The sequence below is a fragment of the Lontra canadensis genome, unplaced genomic scaffold (assembly GCF_010015895.1).
Source record: "Lontra canadensis isolate GAN:19392208 unplaced genomic scaffold, GSC_riverotter_1.0 scaffold35, whole genome shotgun sequence".
In the NCBI taxonomy this organism is placed as follows: domain Eukaryota; kingdom Metazoa; phylum Chordata; class Mammalia; order Carnivora; family Mustelidae; genus Lontra; species Lontra canadensis.
Window position 1 is genome coordinate 11,509,426 of NW_022631029.1, and position 18,998 is coordinate 11,528,423.

At 51.0% G+C, this 18,998-nt stretch overlaps 1 protein-coding gene across 18 annotated transcripts in view; it reads left to right on the plus strand.

Annotated features, from left to right (window-relative positions):
* CACNA1D (calcium voltage-gated channel subunit alpha1 D) overlaps window positions 1-18,998 on the plus strand; it is a 292,746-nt gene that overhangs the window by 175,388 nt on the left and 98,360 nt on the right. For all 18 annotated transcript variants that reach the window (XM_032868323.1, XM_032868324.1, XM_032868310.1 and 15 more), the window contains exon 9: window positions 14,384-14,553. In XM_032868323.1, coding sequence (XP_032724214.1) covers window positions 14,384-14,553 — 170 coding nt within the window. The remainder of the gene's footprint in view (window positions 1-14,383; window positions 14,554-18,998) is intronic.

The window sequence follows — 18,998 nt, forward strand, 5'->3', positions numbered from 1 at the left end:
CAGAGAGGTGAAAAAAAAATTGTCTAGAGTGGCACTGAGGAAGTTGGCTGTTAGGAGGTTATGGTTGGTCAGAACGCAGAAGCCTGGGGTTTATGATGAAGTTAGGGATGGTGAACATTTGGGGTGTGGCAGGGATGGGGCGGCTGAAGCAGCATGGGACAGATGGCTATTGGAGGTCAGTAGGTCAAGGAATTGCAATGCTGAGTGTTGGCAGGAGTCCCCCAGGAGGATGGGAAGAATGGAGAAGGAGGCTGGGAGCCAGGAGTCTTCGTTGAGGAGGTTGGCTCAAGCCGACCCCGAGGAAGTGGAGAAGGCCACGTCTTCCACTGATAAACTATCCCTGCAGGAACAGGGTTTTTTTGTGCTATGGGCTTCTACAGCAAAATGAAGGAGTGGGTTAATGAAGATGTTAAGAGGAACAGAAAAAAGCAAGCAACTCCACCTTGAGGAGGGATCCGGAAAGACTGCAAGGGAAGCAGAGCAGGAAGCTCCAGGGTGACCCAGACAGATTTCCGTCCAAGCAAGGAGGTTGGGGGTCCCTTTGAAGTGGTTGAGGGTACAGGAGCAGGACTTCCAGAGGGCAAAGGGAAGGGTTGAAGAGTGAGGGAAAGCCAAGTCAGTGACAAGGTCGTGCAGAGGAATGTGGGGACAGGGGCCCCGAGGTGAGAGGGACTGGGCATTGCACATGTGCCTTGCTTTGTGCAGGCTTTCGCTGGTCATCAGCAAAGGGAGTGGAGGCTTGGTGGTGAGGTCTCCTGATGGAGGAGGGTCCTCGGCTGACAGCCACCCTGGCCCACTTGGTCTGGCTCATCCGGCCTGAGGTGTGTGCTAGAAGCTTCTCTCCAGAGATACTCTCCCGAGACCCCCCGGGGTGGTGGTTATTGCAGCCAGTGTGGCTAGCCCAGCCTCAGGTGGAGGACTGAGGGTTATGGGCGGTGGCTCCTCCCACCAAGGGGATTACCAGTTGCTGCAGTGACTGGTTCCCACATGTCAGCATGGTGGGGACAGCACAGGTTTGCAGGGGCCTGGTTGTCATGCTGGTGGCCTCTTCCTGCTGACGTGACCTTCCCCGGTGGGCTTCACTTGTCCTGATGGGGGTGGCCTCATCTGCCCTGTCACTTGTCTTGTAGAGCTGTCCTCAGAACCAAGGAGAGAAACAGACGGGAAGGGACCTGTGAACCCAACAGACCTTTCCCAACGCAGATGTTTTCAGCATTGGCTGGACTGTCATCTCCTTCAGACAGACTGTCTCTGGGCCTTTGAAAGCCTCCTCCTTTGCACTCTGAATGCTCCCTCGCCAGCCCTTCTCTCCAGGACGTCCCAGCTTCCCGGGACTGGAGCAGCTCTGGAAGCACTAACCTAATTTCTTTAAGTCTGATTATCCCAAGAGTTGGGTTTGGATTCAGGGATAAAATATTAATCTGTTCAGAACTAGATCATGTCCTGTAAATTCTGCGTTAAACTCAATCTTGGTCTAAGCTGAATTCTCTGCTGCCGCCCTTGGAGCCTCCAAGCGTTTGCGGCTTCTTGGCTTCTGAGTCCGGGAGGCTTTTGCTCTATCTGAGGAGTTGAATTTGGGGGGGGGTGACAGCCCTGCACCCACCCATGTGTGTGCTGTGTTCTGTGCCTGACCCGGGCTTGGATCCTGTGCGTTTGCTGACGAGCCAGCTGACAGAGGTGTAACCAATGAGGGGCTGCGGGGCCAACTCTAGGGGCCACTTGCGCGCTCTTCCTCTCTGGTCCCCTGGCATCTACACCGCCCCTAGCAGCATGGCCCAGATGTACAGGGGAGGGCTGGCACGACGGAGGGGGTTCTCCTGAGGAAGCCAAACTCCGGCTGGCCATGGAAGGGAGGGCATTTGCAAGGATGTAAAGAAAGATTCCAGCACATGGCGAGGAACACGGGGCCCAGTGCGCACGTGTATTGGGGCCCGGGTGCTCTCTGCCAGCTGGTGTGCAAGGGGTGGGGTGGGGGGCCAGAAAGAAGCCGCTGCACTTGGGGAGCCCCATGAAGGAGGTGGGAGTTTTTGCTTCCGTTGACGGGAGCTGTGGAGGTGTGTGTAAGTCAGGTGACGATGTGGAACCAGGCCTGGAAAGCAAAGATGGGGCCCCGCAGGGTGACATGGAGTGAGGGGGGAGCTAGGAGGTGGGGGGGGGGAATCTGATGGTGAGGGGGTAAGGGGACAGGCAGTGTGGGGTGGTGGAAATAAACATGAAGGAGTCGATGCAGAAGGCGCTTGGGGGCCTCAGAGGGGAGGTGAGATCTGTGGGCTTGGTGGTCAACTCTGGGTACGGATTGTGTGAGAGAGTTTTCCTTTGTTCTTTGTTAATAGAGCGGCTAAGACAGACACCCGGCACCCGGCTACGTGCTTTGCACAGTTTACTTCTTTCAGTCTTCTCTAATACCTTACTGAAGTGCTTTTGCCTCAGTTTTATAGCTGAGGGCAGCGAGGCTCAGAGAGGTTTCACTTTTCTCAAAGTCACACAGCTAGTCAGTCAGGATTCCTAGTAAGCTAGAAATCAAATTCCGAGCTATGTGTCTCTGGGGCCCAAGCTACTTCTCCAATCAGTTGGAAGCTCCTTGCGTGTCAGGCGCGGGGACACCTCCTGTGGGACCCTGTCTCCCCCGGCTGGATTCTGTGCTGATACGGCCTGAGCTGCTGTGTTCTTCCTGTTTTACCTGTTTCTTTATCTCCTCCAGATGACTCCCCCAGAGCAGAGTGGAGTGGTGGAATATGGAGGCTTCAGAGAAATTGGTTTCTTTTTCCTCTTAAAAGTGCTTGTGACGGCGCACCTGGGCGGGCTCTGTTGGTTGAGTGTCCAACTCTTGATTTCGGCTCAGGTCATGATCTCAGGGTCATGAGATCGAGCCCCACACCGGGCTCCCTGCTCAGCAGGGAGTCTGCTTGAGATTCTCTCTCTCCCTCACCCTCTCCCTCTTCCCCTTCCCACTGGCTTGTGCCATCTATCTATCTATCATCTATTCTTTAAAAAACAACAACAACAAAACAAGTGCTAGTGAACAAGTTCCATTCTAGCTCAAGTGGTCTTTTTAGATCCTTTTAGTGGGGATGGATGTCTCTGAATCCCTGAGTGTCGCTTAAAATATGCTCATTCCCTTCGTCTCAACTAAACGTGATAGTCCACAGAGGACACCCATCCTGCCCTCCAACGAGGAATCTCTCCTGGGAGGGAGAGTCTCCATCTCCTCTGTGAGCCTCTCACCAGCAGGTTCACCGCTGACAAGTCCAGTGGGTGGGATTGGGCTGAAACTCTTAGCGATCCCAACAGATGGGTTTGGTCCCAGCTTCTCCCCTGGTCCGGTGTTGCTTATCTGCAGTCAGACCCTGCTGGCAGACAGGCACAGGCAGCCGTCACTCCATTCCGGGCAGTTCTAACCAGGCTTGTAACGCAGCAGACGGTGTCCGTGCATAAGTAGGACATGCGCGGGGTTGCTGGTACCTTCCAACAGGTTTATTTGTTAAGGGTTCTGCCACCGTCCAGAGTCAGACTTCAGGTACACATTTTCCTCATTTTTCCTTTAAACACTGGAATCGGAGAAGTCTAGTGTGAGGTTTCTCAAGTGACTTCTTAACTAACACATTGCACGCCTGTCATGGCAGCTAAGGATGTAGGCTTGACTCATTTGATTGAAGGATGTATTTCATTCGGAGAAAGTAATGAGATGAGAGAGCCCATGTTTTTGAAGAATGCCTCTTAGCACTCGTTTTCTAAAAAACAGATTGAAGCAAGGAATCTGTAACTTTTAGCGTGCAACCTGCATGGGAAATTTTCTGCTGGAAGCACTAGAATGTCTTTGGTAGCCATGGAAACTTAACTCTGCAGAGAGAGAGAGAGCAGCTCTTCTGTACTCTGACAAGGAGATGCAGTCAAAGGAAAGGGTAGTTCATTCTAAGATGCCAGATACACTTTCTTCCTTTTCATGGAGGACTTTTTAAGACTTTGCAGGACACTGGCTGTCTTTGTTTGTGTTTTAATGACAATGGTGGTTACAATTTTAGGTGCTAGAACATTACATGGCCATTTGTCATCAGATACGCCCGGTCTAGTGCAGAGCCCACAATCCATGTCTATGAAGTAGTCGTTATTAACCTAAGACCTGAGTCTGTAGGGGCACCTGGTGGCCCAGTCGGTTAAGTGTCTGACTTCTGATTTCGACTCAGGTCGTGATGTCAGAGTTGTGAGCTCAGGTCCCCACGCCAGGCTCTGCACCAGGTGTGGAGCCAGCTTAGGATTCTCCCTCTCTCTCTGCCCCTCCCTCTCTTTCTCTAATAAAAAAATTAAAAAATAGAAAATAGAAAAATTGAAAGAAAAAAAAAAGACCTGAGTCTATAAAAACATTTATTCAAATTTAACCTATTCCTGGGGTGCCCGAGTGGCTCAGTCAGTTAAGCATCTGCCTTCAGCTCAGGTCATGATCCCAGTGTCCTGGGATCGAGTCCCACATCGGGCTCTCTGATCAGTGGAGAACCTGCTTCTCCATCTGCTACCCCCTGTGCTTGTGCGCTCTCTCTGACAAATAAATCTTTAAATAAAAAATAAATAAATAAAATGTAGCCTAGTCTTACCGAGCAATGGCCACCACTTTTGATAAGGAATTGATATACAAAGATAAGATTCACACAGCCCCTTCTTCACAGGGCTTACAGTTTAGTGTTAGAAGAAAATACTAGAGAACAATTGTAGTGCTGTGAATGAAATTCTACGCCAGCGAGATTCATCCAGGAGACTCTAAGGACATTAGAGAAATGTGCTTGCAGGCTGACCCAGCAGCGTGGGCGAGGATGGGAACGAGCAGTCGAGGCTAACTTAGGGAACACCAACGTACAGCAGTAACACCTCTGTGCCTTGGAGGGAATGAAGGAATTGAGGATGGTTGGAGCAGGTGGTTAGAGAGGACCAGGAGAGACAGAGAACCAGATTGATCCTGCATTAGTGGGCTCTGTCCCTCCTGCTCTGGGGGTGGGGGAGGGGAAGCGCCACATGTGCCAGGTCCCTGAGGTTAGGTGTGGACATGCCCGCTCAGCTGCGGTTCACAGCAGATATCCTTGTCATTAAAAGCTGGGGGGAGAAAAGTTAGGAAATACCTACTTTGAAAATGGTGTGTCTTCTCAAAAGATGGAAACTGTTTTCTAATTTAGAGCATTTTTTCGGAGACTTTTATGTCCAAAAAGGCAGTCAAAGACATGAAAAAGGGAACGTGGGTTTGACGACATCGCTTAAGACACCCAAACCTGTATGAACAGAAATTAGGAGGCACTCCCTTTACGGAAAGACTCACTACAGGGGTTATTTCAGGATCAAAGAACAGTCCTAGTGTGGCTGCCTGGAAGTGTGACTATTGGATACTATCTCCAACCTCTTGCTGTGTAAACAAAGCCCTCCCTTTTCTCTTGTCCCTCTTCTCAGCTAGTGGCTCACTTGCCATCCAAGACCACCACCCCAGATGAGCTCCCCTCCCCTACAGCCCTGTGTCACCTGCAAAGGAGCAGGTCAAGGTGGGGTGCATGACCTTCCCCTGGGACGCTGGCAGGCTCTTCTCATGCAAAGACAGCCTCCTGGGGCAAATCCTGGCCTTTTGTGGTTGAGGGAAACTGGAACAAAGCCAATGATTTTGATGAACTTTGAACTGAGCCAGTGCCACTCATTTAAAATATTTTTAAAATTGTGAAATATCACAGGTTGTTGATTTTTTTCCCTCCCTTCCTCCCTACCCACCCCACCTTCTCTCCCTCCCTTTCTTTTTTTTTTTTTTTTTTTACAGAACACCTCATTTCCTTGAACAGACTCTGAACTTGTGTGCTTCCCAAAAAATTAGATTTAAACATAAAAGTATGTTTTGAGCCCAACTACTTTTTTATTCTGTTTCATTTCCTTTATGTCTACGTAGTGGAAAGAATTAACACCTAAGAAAGACTGGCCTCCACTGATCAAAACCACTGGCTTACTTCTTCTGCTTCCCCACTCTGTCTTTTTATGAATGTTGCATGTGAGTGTGCGTGTGTGTGCGTATTCCTGAGTCCTCTCTTTCCCTGGAAATCTGAGTCTTAGTAGTTCACATGTGGGCTTTGCTCACTGAAGGCTTTTATGCTTGTTTGTGTTTGTTTTCTCTGTGTGTGTGCGTGCGTGTGTGCATGCCCAAATTTCAAAGCATTCGTCTACATTTTATTTGTGTGGGTCTGGTTAAAACAAATAGCATTACAACCCAAGAAGGAACCCTATCTCTAAATCAACCCGACTTCCAGTGGCCCATTTACTTTATGGGGCGTTTGAGAAATAACAAATTCCAGAGCCAACTGTGTGGCGGCCATCCCCTGTGACCTGCCCTGCCATTTGAATGCAGTGGTTTGCTTCAGGCTAAGTGCTCTCTCCCCTGTTGTGTTGGCTGAGCTGGGGCTCCCAGAGCACGGGATGTCAGGACCTGTAAATCCTGGCACTGTCAGGGTTTAGGGAGCTCTCTGCAGCGTGGGGCATGTGCACAGGGGCTCCTGGGGTGGGAGGAAGCTAGCTTCTTCCAGGCAGAGTGTGTCTTCCTGGAGCAGAGCTTTCTGGGGCGTGTACTATCCCTGGGCTAAGCATGGAGTCGGGGCTCTGGAGGAAAACCAGAATGCCAAGGGTAAGCAGTGCCTTCCGTCTTGACCCAGCCCTTCTGATCCTGACCAGTAAGTGTCCTGTCTGCACATCTCCTAAGCCAGGAAGCAGAGGGATAGGGAGTCCTGTGGAAAGAATGCTTAGTTTGGAGTCCAGTTGTCCTGTTTCCTAACCCTGTGATGCAGGGTCAGTAACGCCACCTTGTTGAGCTTCAAGTTTTGCTTTTGCGAGATGGGAGGACAGTTCTTGTCCTCCTGCCTGTCCCACATCAAGGTAGCAAGGACCTGTGGGACAGTGCACCTAAAGATGCCTGGAGGATCCCAGATAGAAATCCCCATATGTAAGAGGTTTGTTTCTGTTATTACTAGAAAGGGGCCGTGACTTGGCTGACCCTCCTGCAGGAAACTGAGGCAGCACCCCCGCTGCATGAGCGCAGATCCTGCTGGCACTGATGTTGGTTGGCAAGTGGGCCCCGGGCCAGGGTAGTCTCGGGTTAGGGCCGCTAAAGGCAGCTGTGCTTTCAGGCTCTGCCTGTCTCCGAGACTTCCGCATGTGCTCTTCGCTTTTCCTCTCCCCTCTTCAGGGCTTCTCTGGAGCCCGTGTGACTGCCACCCGGGGGTGTGGCTGTACCCTTGCTCCACAGTCAGGACCCCTCCTGGCCATTGCTTCTGACTCCCTTGGCCCTTAGGCTTCTTGATGCCACCAGACATCTTGGCTGGCTGGACTGAGAGAGGAAGCAGACAGTGAGGAAGGGACCACTTTGCAGCAGTCAGGGGTCTGGCTTTCCCTTGGAGCCATAGAGGAGCCCAGGAGGCTTGAGCCACGGTCATGGCTGGACACAGTACGGGCAGTGTGTTGAAAGTGCTGGCCTGAGTGAGATGGGTGTTGTGTGGGCCTGGGGAAGAGATACGGGCGAGGTCTATACCACAACCCCTGCTCCAGCTTTCCTACCAAGGTGCTAGCCCTCTACCAAAGGCCCCCATCTCCATGGCGCCCACTCTAGAAGCTGCTGTCTCCCATGGCTTCCTGTTTCATCTTCGGGGCACTTGGACTATTAGAAGTTTCTGCCTTCTCTTGCTCTGAAATCAGTCTTACTCTGCTTCTGCTCTCTCCCTGGGGCCCACAGGAGGTCCACTTCCTCTTTTCTATGGCAGCCTTCTGGAGACATATGGACTAGAAAAGGGGCTCTTCTGTGGCGTCTCTTCTCTATCCCCTCTCCTGTCTGGCCTTCCACTACCCCCTGCCCGTGGGCCTTTCTTTCCTGAACACGTAGGCGTGGAATCTCCCCATGGCAGGAAGTGGGGGCATCGTTTGGCCCTGGAGGAAGGTCCACACTCGCAGAGAAGATGACTCTGGGTGGGGTCAGACCCAGGAGACCAGCGTCAGGGGGCAGAGGCCAAAGTGACCGCGGTGTGAGGCTGACTGAGAGTCAGTAATGGCTGACCCCACAGGTGGTCTTCAGCACCTTCTACAGAAGTTGGAAATTTTGTCAGAGCCATGTTACTTCTGACTCACATTCTTGTTGGTGTTGAATCATCCCTGTCACCCAGTGTTTCCTGAATGCCTTCTGGCTTCAGCACCATTTTCTCCCTATTTTGACCTCATCTTCACTTAGAACTCCCGTAGAACAGAGCTGATAAGGAGTCTCTTCTGTCTGACTTCTGGTGGTTCCCCATTGCCTACAGGGAAGCAATCCTGATTCTGAATTTGGAATTTAAGGCTCCTCCTGGGCTGACTCTAAACTGCTTCTTGGACCTCAGCCCTTTGTACTTCTACCCGCTTCTTTCTCTGCTTCTTGGTTGCCTGCGTCGAGGTCCTTGGGAGGGTCTGTTCAGGAGCTCGGTGGGCTTCTATGACCAATCTCTCTGAGCCTCCGCTTCCTCAGTTTCTATGTAATGAGGGTTGTAATGGTCTCTCCGTCACTATTGATCCTCTGCAGTGAGGATGGGGGTGGGGCACTGGGCTGGGCTCCATCAGGGATATCTTGCTGAGGAGGCCAGCTGGCCTGGGCGCACACACACACCTCTGTGTCTTGGTGTTCACCAAGCAGAGTGCCCTGGGGATTCAGAGGAGGGCAGGACTCTTTGTTGATGGGTGGGGATAGCCTGGGCGTAGCCAGGAAACCTGGGTCTTGATAGGTGAGCTGGAATTCAGAGGTGGGAGAAGGCTTCTCAGTTGGACAGAGTTCTGCGGACAGAGGCTCTGAGGGTTGAGGAATTGAGAAGAGCACAGCCAGAATACAAGGTGCTTGTGATAAGGCAGGGAGTAGAGCTGGGGTAACCTGTGGGAGAAGCCTAGGAGGCCTCAAGGGCCAGGCTAAGTGGTTTTTGCCCCTGGAGTGTTGAGGGCAGCAGTAAGGAGTCCCGAGGCTTTCTGAGCAGGACAACATCAGGATGAAGCCAAGATCTGCAGTGGGAGCCTGAAGTCGAGGGGGAAGGGAACCCTCATGCACACTCCAGCTACAGCTCCTCCGGCTGCCTCGGCGGGTGAGGTATGTGCAGACTGGCTGGCGTAGACGCCTGGTGGTAGTGTTGTCCAGCGGGCAGGGAGATTCCTCACTGAGAAATTCCCCCTTACAAAGGACATAGACTAGGAGGAAAGATTATCTAGCAACCAGGATTCTTGAGCAACATGAGGCCTGTAAATGATAAGGGGAAAGGGCAGGCTGATGGTGAAAGCTGGTCCAGATGGTGTGTCTGGGCTGAGACACGCTCATTTCATGTCTCTGGGAGATCTCAGGAATCATGGGCTTTCTCCCCTGATGCATTCTGCCTCTTAAGGAATGGGGCTCATTTCATGTGCTTTGTATCCAGACTTTCCCACATGCCTACTGGAAGGGGGGGCATCTTGGGAGAGACAGAGATGTGGAAAGGAAAACATAAAAGATGGACAACATTGTCCGTCTGGGAAGAGCCTACAGTCTAGCTGGGAACCAGAAATGCATACATGACGTAAATTTGCATTTGGTTACCCTGGTTACATTTTCCCAAAGCTTGAAAATTCTTTCTCTTCGGAAGTAATTTCAAAGTACAGAAAAGTTATAAGAATCAGATTAACGTAGTGAATAATCCATGTACCCTTTACCTGAATTCCCTTATTAATATTTTATCTCATTTGCTTTTGCTTGTTTTTGTACTTCTAAAAAATTTGAGTATAGTTGACACACAGTGTTACGTTAGTTTCAGGCATACAACATAGTGATTTGACAAGTTAATACATTATGCTGTGCTCACCCCAAGCATTGTCACCATCTGTCACTGTACACTGCTCTCACAGTAGCGTTGACTCTCTTCCCTGTGCTATACCTTTATCCCCATGACTTACTCATCCCATAACTGGAAGCCTATATCTCCCACTCCCTTTCACTCATGTTGTCTACCACCCCACTTCTCCTCTCCTCTAGCAATGATCAGTTCATTTGTTTTTTCATTTATCTGTCTATTACAAGTGTGGACTGATTTTTTTAAATTTTAATTTCTGTTTCTCATTATTTTGGGGCCCAAACTATCCTAGATTTAGCCAGTGTGAGATACTTCCCTGGCTCTTGTGACCTTATGGCATGCTCTTATCATATTTTTGTTTTGCTTTTAATTTTTATTTATTTATTTTTGGTACTTCCTTACTTGTTTCATCCTGTACTTACTCTACTCTGGCCCTCGAATCAGCCGTTTTACCCAAGATTTCTGGTTCCTTTTCATAGAAATGGTATTAGAGACAAAAGTCTGGGTGCCAGATGTGCTCATAACTACTGGGGTGCCTTTGCTTCCATATCCTTTCAACAGAGCTACGAAATAAGTGCATTTATATATACATATACATACACATACACATATTTACAGATACATAGAAATCATGAATTCCCACCAACATCTCCCATTCTAGTCCATCCTCAGAGGATCCTTTCAGTCTTTCTTTCTTTCATGTTTCTAAGACCCTCTGTCTACAGCGAAAACCTTGATTCCCAACAACATGGACACATTTTCTCATTTGTTGAGTCCTATAATACATCTGAAATGATTTCAGTACTATTTTTGTCCATAGCACTACCAAACACAAAACTCCCTGAAGGAGTTTAGCATTTATTTGCTGTTCTTCCCTCACTTGGTCCTATCCAAGGCTAGAGCAGGCAGTCAAGGGATCCTAAAGTACCTGAGCTAGTTTTGTCTTTCTCTTCAGGATAGCTATGGTATTCATTTGACATACAATCAGATTCTTTTGTCTCAATTCAATTCCACTTTAGGGGTATTTTCCCTCCATCCCGTCCTTGGTGATTTAATTAAGAAATCATAATTTGTGGAACATTAGCATGGTCCCGAAAGTCAAAACTATAAAATTACACTTAACAGGGTCCCTCCTGTTTTGTCCCCTCCCTTCCATTGGTCCCCATTTTGCATTTTCTGCTTTATCTTTTGGATACACCCTGAAGTGTAATATGCATGTTTTCTTATTACCCCTTTTTTCATACATAAAGGATAAAATACCAGGTGCCTTTTTGTCAAAGCCCTTCTTATATCTTTTTTTTCCTTTGATTGAATGTATCATAAATAGAATTCTGATCTGGAACCAGTAGGCTTCTGTCACATGCTGAGTTGTTAGATTTCTAGTCATTTGTAAAAAGTCAAATGGTTTCTACCAATAGCTGTTTAAAGGCAACTTTTGTAGTAGTGACTATTATTCAGTCCCTTAGTAACAAGCTTTGAAAATGACAAGTTCTCATGCAAAATGGAGAACTTTTTTCTTCATCCACTGAGGTCGATGGAAGGTTCAGAGGACTTGGGTGGGATTTTTTTTGGAGTGGAAGGTTTGTCAAGATGGGACTGGGTTATTTCCAACGGGGCAGAGAGTGGTACAGGATTACTGAGGCACTGGCTGGCTCATGGAGGTCACTCAGCCTAGGATCCTATGTGTCCTGTGTTTCTCTCAGTTCTGCTGGGATCGTGTAGCTTAGAGCCCACTCAGAGCTGTTGGCAATTTTCCCCCCTTTAGTATTGGAGAAAGCTCCTCCTGTTGCCTTTTTCATGTCCAGATTCAATGTAAATATTCTATTTTTCAGCTTCACATTTGTCCAACGCTTTGTGATTTCCACAGTATTGTCTTACTTAATCTCTGTGAAAAAGTAGACCAGGTCTACTTATGTCTGTTTGCAGCTAAGAAAAATGAAACTCAGAAGAGACCAGTGACAGATCTGGGACTGGAATCCAGGTCTTCCACCAGAGAGCCCAGTGTGGTCTACCAGTCCATCACAGGGACCCTCTCCATGCTCCCCCCACCTCTTTCCCCCCAGCCTGTCTCAGAGCCACCAGAAGGAGATTCATGCTTGCAAATCTCTGTTCCTTCTAATCAGCAAAGCTTGCCTGCCTGCTGAGTATTAGGCCATTCAGAAACTGCTTCAATCGGTTCTGAGTGCTCACATGAACAACTTTGTCACTTGAAGTTGTGTGATAGTGACTGTTATTTAAAACAAATAGGCCATAAGCCAGGTTTTAGTTCTCAGAAATTGTACTCATACTAGGATTTTACCAGTGCATGTGTTACCATGTCTCAGCAACCAAGAATGGGCAACAGTGGTACCGCTTGTTAGCGTTCTCTCTTTCTTTTTCTTTCTTTTTTAATTTCTAATGCAAAGAAAGCAAAACAAAAAACAAAAACTTCATAAAATATTTTAAAGCAAAATTCTCTTTTGTAAAGCCCTTGGGTTTTCAGGTAACTCTCTTACTATCTTCATAATCTTTTTCAAGAACTCAGATGAACTATGGATCTAGGAATAAGAATACCCTGTTTTTATCATAACCATGTAAATTTCGTACTCCAAGTTCAAAATCAAAACACAGAGATTTGGGCTTAGATACTTCTGGTGAACAATTGAAATGAGGCCCACATAGGTGCTTTTTACGATGTATTTAAGAAAACAGATGGCGTGATGAATTTTCATGTTGACACATGAACCTCCAGGGCCTCCACTACATCCTTCAGGGATGTCATTATGGATCGGATGTGACTTTTTTTAAAACTCAAATTAATTTGGTGAACCTACCCAGAGCTGAGTCACTGTGTCCTTGGGAAGCCCAGCAGGCCTGGCAGCCCCTCATCCTCCTGAGGATGTGGTTTGCCTGAGCAGCAACACCCTGCCTCTCCTACAGGAGATGGACAGAGATTCTCCTTGGAGGAAAGGGCCCTGGGTGAGGAGTGTAGAAAACATCTCTGAGTCTTTGGTTCACCCTGCAAACCCCCTGAGGTCATATCTTCTACAGGTCAGGCCCAGGACGCCTTGTAGCCCTGCCTCCCCTACTTCCCAGAGGGGGCAGGTGGGGATGGATCAGCCCTCACACAGCCAACAACAGCTTCTGGGGCATCCAAAATGTGGGTGATTGGGGAGCGATGAGTGTCGTCCTTTTTCACTGGGCAGAGGGTGGCACCTTGGTGAGGGTTTTGTTTCTTATCTGAAGTATCAGCATCCCTGGGCTTTCAAGTATCTGTTCAGCACTTTGACAGACCAGAGTGGAGAGGGAGAGAGAAGAGAGAGAAGAGGGGTTGGGCTTATGTAAGCAGATCATTTCCCCCTTCGTTCATTGGGTTAGCTGGGTTGGGTTGGGTTGGGTTGCATTGTGTTGGGTTGGGTTGAGTTGGGTTGAGTTGGGTTGAGTTAAAGAAGTCCCTGATAGGGAGATGTGCCATCTTTGGGCTAGAAGGAAGGCAGAAGGAGGACAGATGTAACCTCTGTTAGAATCCAGGGCTGTGTGTGCGGAAGCTGTGCTGTTATCTCATCTGCTTCCTTAGCAGCTTTTTAATCGTACTTAGGAAATCCATAACTCATGTAGCTTGGCTCCTGTAGCTATTCCTGGTCGGAAATGCAGATGGTTCCTTGGATGTGAAAATTGGGTAATCACCCACCTGGCTCCCAGGTTTGCCTGAGCAATTGGGGGATTCTGTATGTACGTGTAGATGGAGGATTGCAGACACCAAAGGCCGAGTAAACAACAAGCAGTTGGGAATGTGTACATGTTCTGCCAAAGCCTTTCCAGGACAGGTGTTCCCATAAATGGGCAACAAATCGTATCGCCTCTTCAACTCCTACGGGGAAGACTTTTGGGAAAAGATCATGGCAAGGAAGCGGGGTTAGGGATGACAGTAGTGCTTCCTCGGTGTTCTGTTCTCTGTGTGGGGAGGGAGAATGGGGCTGTGAGGTGGGTCTGTCCCAACCCTGTCCACTGCTCTGGCGGGAAGTTGCCAGTGCTGCTAGGGGCACCTGCTCCCCCTCCTGGCTCTCAGTTTGGACATGAGGGTCAGGAATGCTGTGTTTGGCTATAGGTATTGAAGAAGCCCTACACCTGGTGCGTGCCCTGACCACAGCCTAGCCCTCCCAGGTCCTTGCTCTTTGATGTGTGATGCCCGCCCTCCGAGGAGGCTCTGGGGGAGGTGGGACATGTCTGAGTCCAGGCTGCTGGTGGGGGAGGGTGGGAGTCAGCAAGCCTGCCATGATAGTACGTGATGTTTTGGGCCTGGGCTCCTTGGGATCTTGGGGATTGTTGGTTTTCTAAGGGACAGCGCATGTGTGTTGGTGTGGTTTCTGCAGCTCTGACAGCCATGGTCTTGCTTAGGAAGATACTGTGCTATGTCCTGTCCACGTGTGTGGCCTCTGTTGCTGTGCTCGCGTGGCCGTACTCAGCGCTGTGTGTCCTGCCACAAGCCTGTTGTGTGGCAGGGCAGATGGCTCACAGTCCAGGTACCCGAGGACGTCCTGATGTGTGCTTGTTCTCTCTGCCGCCCTCAGAGAATTCTCAAAGGAGCGAGAGAAGGCTAAAGCCCGGGGAGATTTCCAGAAGCTCCGGGAGAAGCAGCAGCTGGAGGAGGATCTAAAGGGCTACTTGGACTGGATCACCCAAGCCGAAGACATTGATCCTGAGAACGAGGAGGAAGGAGGAGAGGAAAGCAAACGAAACAGTATGTAACCCCTTCCTACTCCTGACCAGAGAGCGCTCAGGGGTGACTCAGGTGCCCGCCGGGCAGAGCTGTTGCTCCCCCTTGACCCGGCCTGAGAGACAGGCGGCCTCCTCTCAGTAGCCTGGTTCCTTCCGCCCGCCCGTCAGAGGGGACCCGGGCATTTACACCAGCTCTGAGACTCCACCCAAGGTTTGGGACTCAGATTTGTGCCCGGTCACGGGGTCCGCCGCAGTCGTTTGTCGGGAAATCGGAGACCCCCTTCTGTGGGGGCGCCAGCCATGGTAGGACTCACGGTGACCCCACGGCACGGGAGCTGCAGCTCCTTCCCTGTGGGGTGAGCCATGTTCCTGGATGAGAACTTGAAGAGCAGCGTCCCTCTCCATCCTCATGCCGCCTGGAGTGGCTCGTATCCGGGCTCCACACGCGAAGCTAGGCGCTCAGCCCGTTGTTAGCTGGGAAGAAACCAGCTCAGCCGTCCAGGCAGGGTGAGGACGCATGTGAGTTGGTGTGGCTAATTGGAGCCCCCTCCCCTCGTAGCCCACATGGCACCAGGCCTCTCGGGCACATTCCGCAGTGGGAAGTCCCGGTGCCCAGCAACCCCTGGAGTTCATTACCATCGTCAACCAAGGTGTCTCTTTTACCACCTACTTTCCCCCAAAGAGGAGCTCGCACTCTTCCTGGGCTATCTGTGCCTCAGGTAAAAGCAGAAATCAAAATTCAATAGTAGATTTGACTGAGAGGCTTGTGGTTTGTTTCTAATCCAGAATAGTTCATTGTGAGGATGGAAAAGCTGTGTCAAAGACGCGTGTCCCTTGAGAGGCCTGGGGAACCAAGGTGGGCCCCACCTCCTGGAAGATGGCGGAGCGAGCTCCCCTAGGGCAGGGCCCCTGAGGCGTCATGCGGTCTCTCCTTCATCCAGCAAGGAGGGCGCTGGTTGCCAGGGGCACTCCTGAGGTGGACGGGATGTGGTTTGTTCCTTCTGGGGATGGTTAGGCCTATGCATGCTGAGATGCTGCCCAGGGGGACAGAGATGCAGGTCGGGAGGGGTGGCATCTGTGTGCCCAGTGCTGAGGGGCTGAGGGCCAACTGTGGGGCTCCAGCGGGGAGCTGTGGGGCATTGGCCCTGAGCCTGGAAGGATGGAGGAGCCTGAGGTCGGTCAGTGTCAGGAGAAACCTTCTGAGACATGGCAGAGGTGTGAGGAGGGACCGGGGGAGGTTCATTCATTCGGCTGGTTGGGGAGACGGGGCAGGGAGGCTGGGCGGGTGAGGCCAATGTGTGCCTCCTCTGTAGACAGCGGATCACACAAGTGAAGGCCGAGTGGCCCACAGGTGACTGAGGTGGCCTTTGGTTGCTTCTAGCTGAGGACTCCGGGTCTGTGCTCCCATTGGGAGTGTGAGTTTCCTGTTCTCACAGCTGCAAATGATGGACTCAGTCCTGTGGGCTCCTGGGGGGCCAGCAGTGGGCAGACAGACTCCTCCTCTCCTCTCCCTGCTGCTTCCCAGGGTCACTGGTGCTGCTCCCTTGAGAAAGAGACGGGGGACACAGTGCCTAAGCATCAGGAAGCTGCTGGAGGATTTCTAGAGCAGCCTTTGTGTGCTGACTTTGAGATGGGAGTTCATGCAGGGGTATTCCTTCCAGTTCCAAACTGGGTGGTGTCCTCTGGGTCAGTGGGTGTAAGAAGGGTGTCTGTGTCTTCAGGGCATTTGAGTCCGAACCCCAATGGGCTTCTTGCGGTTTCCGCGCCTACCATATGGCTGGCAACAGGCTGTTTTTGGAGCAGGAGGGATGCCTACCCCACTGTCTCCCTGCTCGTTTCCAGACTACAGCTTGGGCGCTGACCTTGGTTTCCGGGGGTTGGGGTGGGGTGTGTGGGGATGCGTCTGCCAGCCACGTCCTCCCTCTCCCAGTGTAGCATGTCGTGTGTCAGCCAGCACAAGTACTGGTCCTTCTCCTGAGCACGCCCCCTTCCTTTACCAGTGGAGCTGTGGCTGATGGGTTGCTGGGTGAGCCTTCAGGCGGTGTCTTTTCACCCCTTCAGTGCCCCGGCTTTGGAAATGGACGGGGTCCCCGTTCATGCCGCTAGCATCAGGTGTGGTGAGACTGTGCTTGTGCCTGGGGTTTGAGGAGTGGGCATTTTCTGTGGGCTCGAGGCAATGTCTTCTGATAGTCCCGAGAGCTCTCGCTCACTTTGTCTTGGCCCAGTACTTCCGGTGCTGCCACCATGTGTGAAGGACCTGGCCACATTGTGACAAAACTCTGTGCCTCTGCCTTTGGAAACCTGGCTGTAGAGGGAAGATGGAGAAGCTGGGCCTTAGTGTAAGATGGGGACAAGCTGGCCCTGTGATTAGGGGGCCAGCAGTCTGCTGTGGGAGTCCTGAAGGGCACAACAAAGCAACGAAGGGCACAAGGATGCAAGGGGCGGCTCCCTGGAGGAGGTGGCATTCCTGCTGAACTCCAGGGAGGTGCTGCCTGCAGCTTCCAAAGGCACAGGGGAGAGGGGAGCACTTCTTAGGCTGGAGAAATGGCATAAGCGAGGTACAGAAGGTGATCAGTGTTGCAAGCCCTGAAGCGCTTTGCTCAGTAGTATAATCAAGGAAAGAAACAACGACCCTTTGAAAGTTGTCAATCCTCAGACTTCACTTTGTAACCAAGACTCCTCACCCGGTAACACCGCACCATGTCCCTGTGGTTTGTGCTGGGCACGGTGCTGTGTGGCTCAGCCTGGGAACCAGCTGGATGTTCGATCCTGAAGAGCACATGCTTCTGTGGGTACCCTTGTCCTTTACCAGGCTCCTTTGGCCAGGTGCTACACTTTCCTGGACAGTGAGGCTCTGATCTCCTGAACCACCAGATTCCCAGGACATGGGTGATGAGGGTCTGAGAGGAAGTCCTAGATCTCAGGCTGTGGGAACCATGCAGGGAGTTAACCGACCAATGATGAGAGCCCTGGGTCTCCTCCCGACGAGGATGTGGGCCTCCTCGAATATACTTCTGGCAGCCCAGACCTTTTGGCCAAGGAGAGCTGTCTTCTTCTTCCTGTCCATCTTCTTCCTGTCACAGCAAGAAACCCTAGGGGGACAGAGGATTTCCATAAGGCCTGCATCATCCCCTCACCAGCTGACAGTGGTTGCTTCACCGCCTGCACACGCCAGGTCTGGTCTCTGCCACCTGGTAGTAAGCAGTGCTGCGTGGGCAGGGCCATTGCTGACGTGCTTCCCGGGTGTGTAAGAGCCAGGCCCACACTCTTAACATCCCAGCCCTGCTCCTGTATTTTTTTTGGGAGACGGGATGGGGCACTCCTGGGCGTCCTGGCTTTATCCATGCTGCCTCGGGATGCTTTCTCCACTGACTGCCCTTTCCAGCTGGGTCCTGGATGGGATTGGGACAGGTTCCTTCCAGGCATGGGGGAGTTAGGTGACAGTGTGACAGGAAGCCGTTGCTATAGCCAAGCCTCAGGCTGTACAAGCAAAGGCAGGACCTCAGGAAACATGAATTGCAGATGTCATGAGCCTTTGGAGGTGGGGCTAGATAGCGTGTGGGTGTCCCTTCTCTGGAACTGGCTGCCATTGAGTTTTATGACTCGGAATTTGGACTTGAGTGATAGGCAAACGACCCGATGTCTCTGACCCCCATTTCCCTGAGTGCAAGAAGGTGATAAAGATACTTGCCCACAGGTTGTCTTGAGGATTAAAGTTTGATTCATGGCAGGAGTCACTGTGGCCACAGGAGTACTTGGCACCGATGCCGTTATCAGACTACAGGATAACTTGACCTAAACACAGCAATTCTCGCAGATCCTACTAGACCTCTAACCAACCTAAAAGGACCCCTTTTAGGACCATGTCCCTGTACTTTCCTGTTCAGGGACTGTGAGGTTCTAAGTATTGATGGAAAAGAAACCTGTTGACCGGTCGGTCATGTTGAAGGTAGCGAGGCACGGCTTTCTGGCTCAACGTCCGTTGGCGGTTTGTCTGTGCTTGCTGTCGGAGAGCAGATGCCAAATCCAGGGCTTGGGCATGCGTACATCTCATCTCTTCTCTCTGATCTCCTAAACGTCACCATCTGCCCCTGCGCTACCCACCTCTGGCTGTACATGACAGTCACCTGGGGAACGCGGACATCCTGGTGCCGTAACCCTCCCCCACCCCGACGAAGACTGGTCTGTGTGCAGTGGGACCCAGGCATGGCTTGATCTACTGCTCCCTGGAGGTTCCCGCGTGAAGCTGGGGTTGGGAACCCCTGAATGATATCACACCGAATATCACACTGTCGCAGTCCTCCACTGGAAGGAAGACAGAAGGAGAGGCAGTCGGCGCCGTAACTGGGCTGTCTGCTGGCTACCGTGGCTGGTAGCTCTAGCTTTGTGCATTCGTGGAATATGGAAAACGTCCATTCTGTAAATTTGCTGTTAGGATGCTGGTGTTACATGGTTAATTGAATGGAC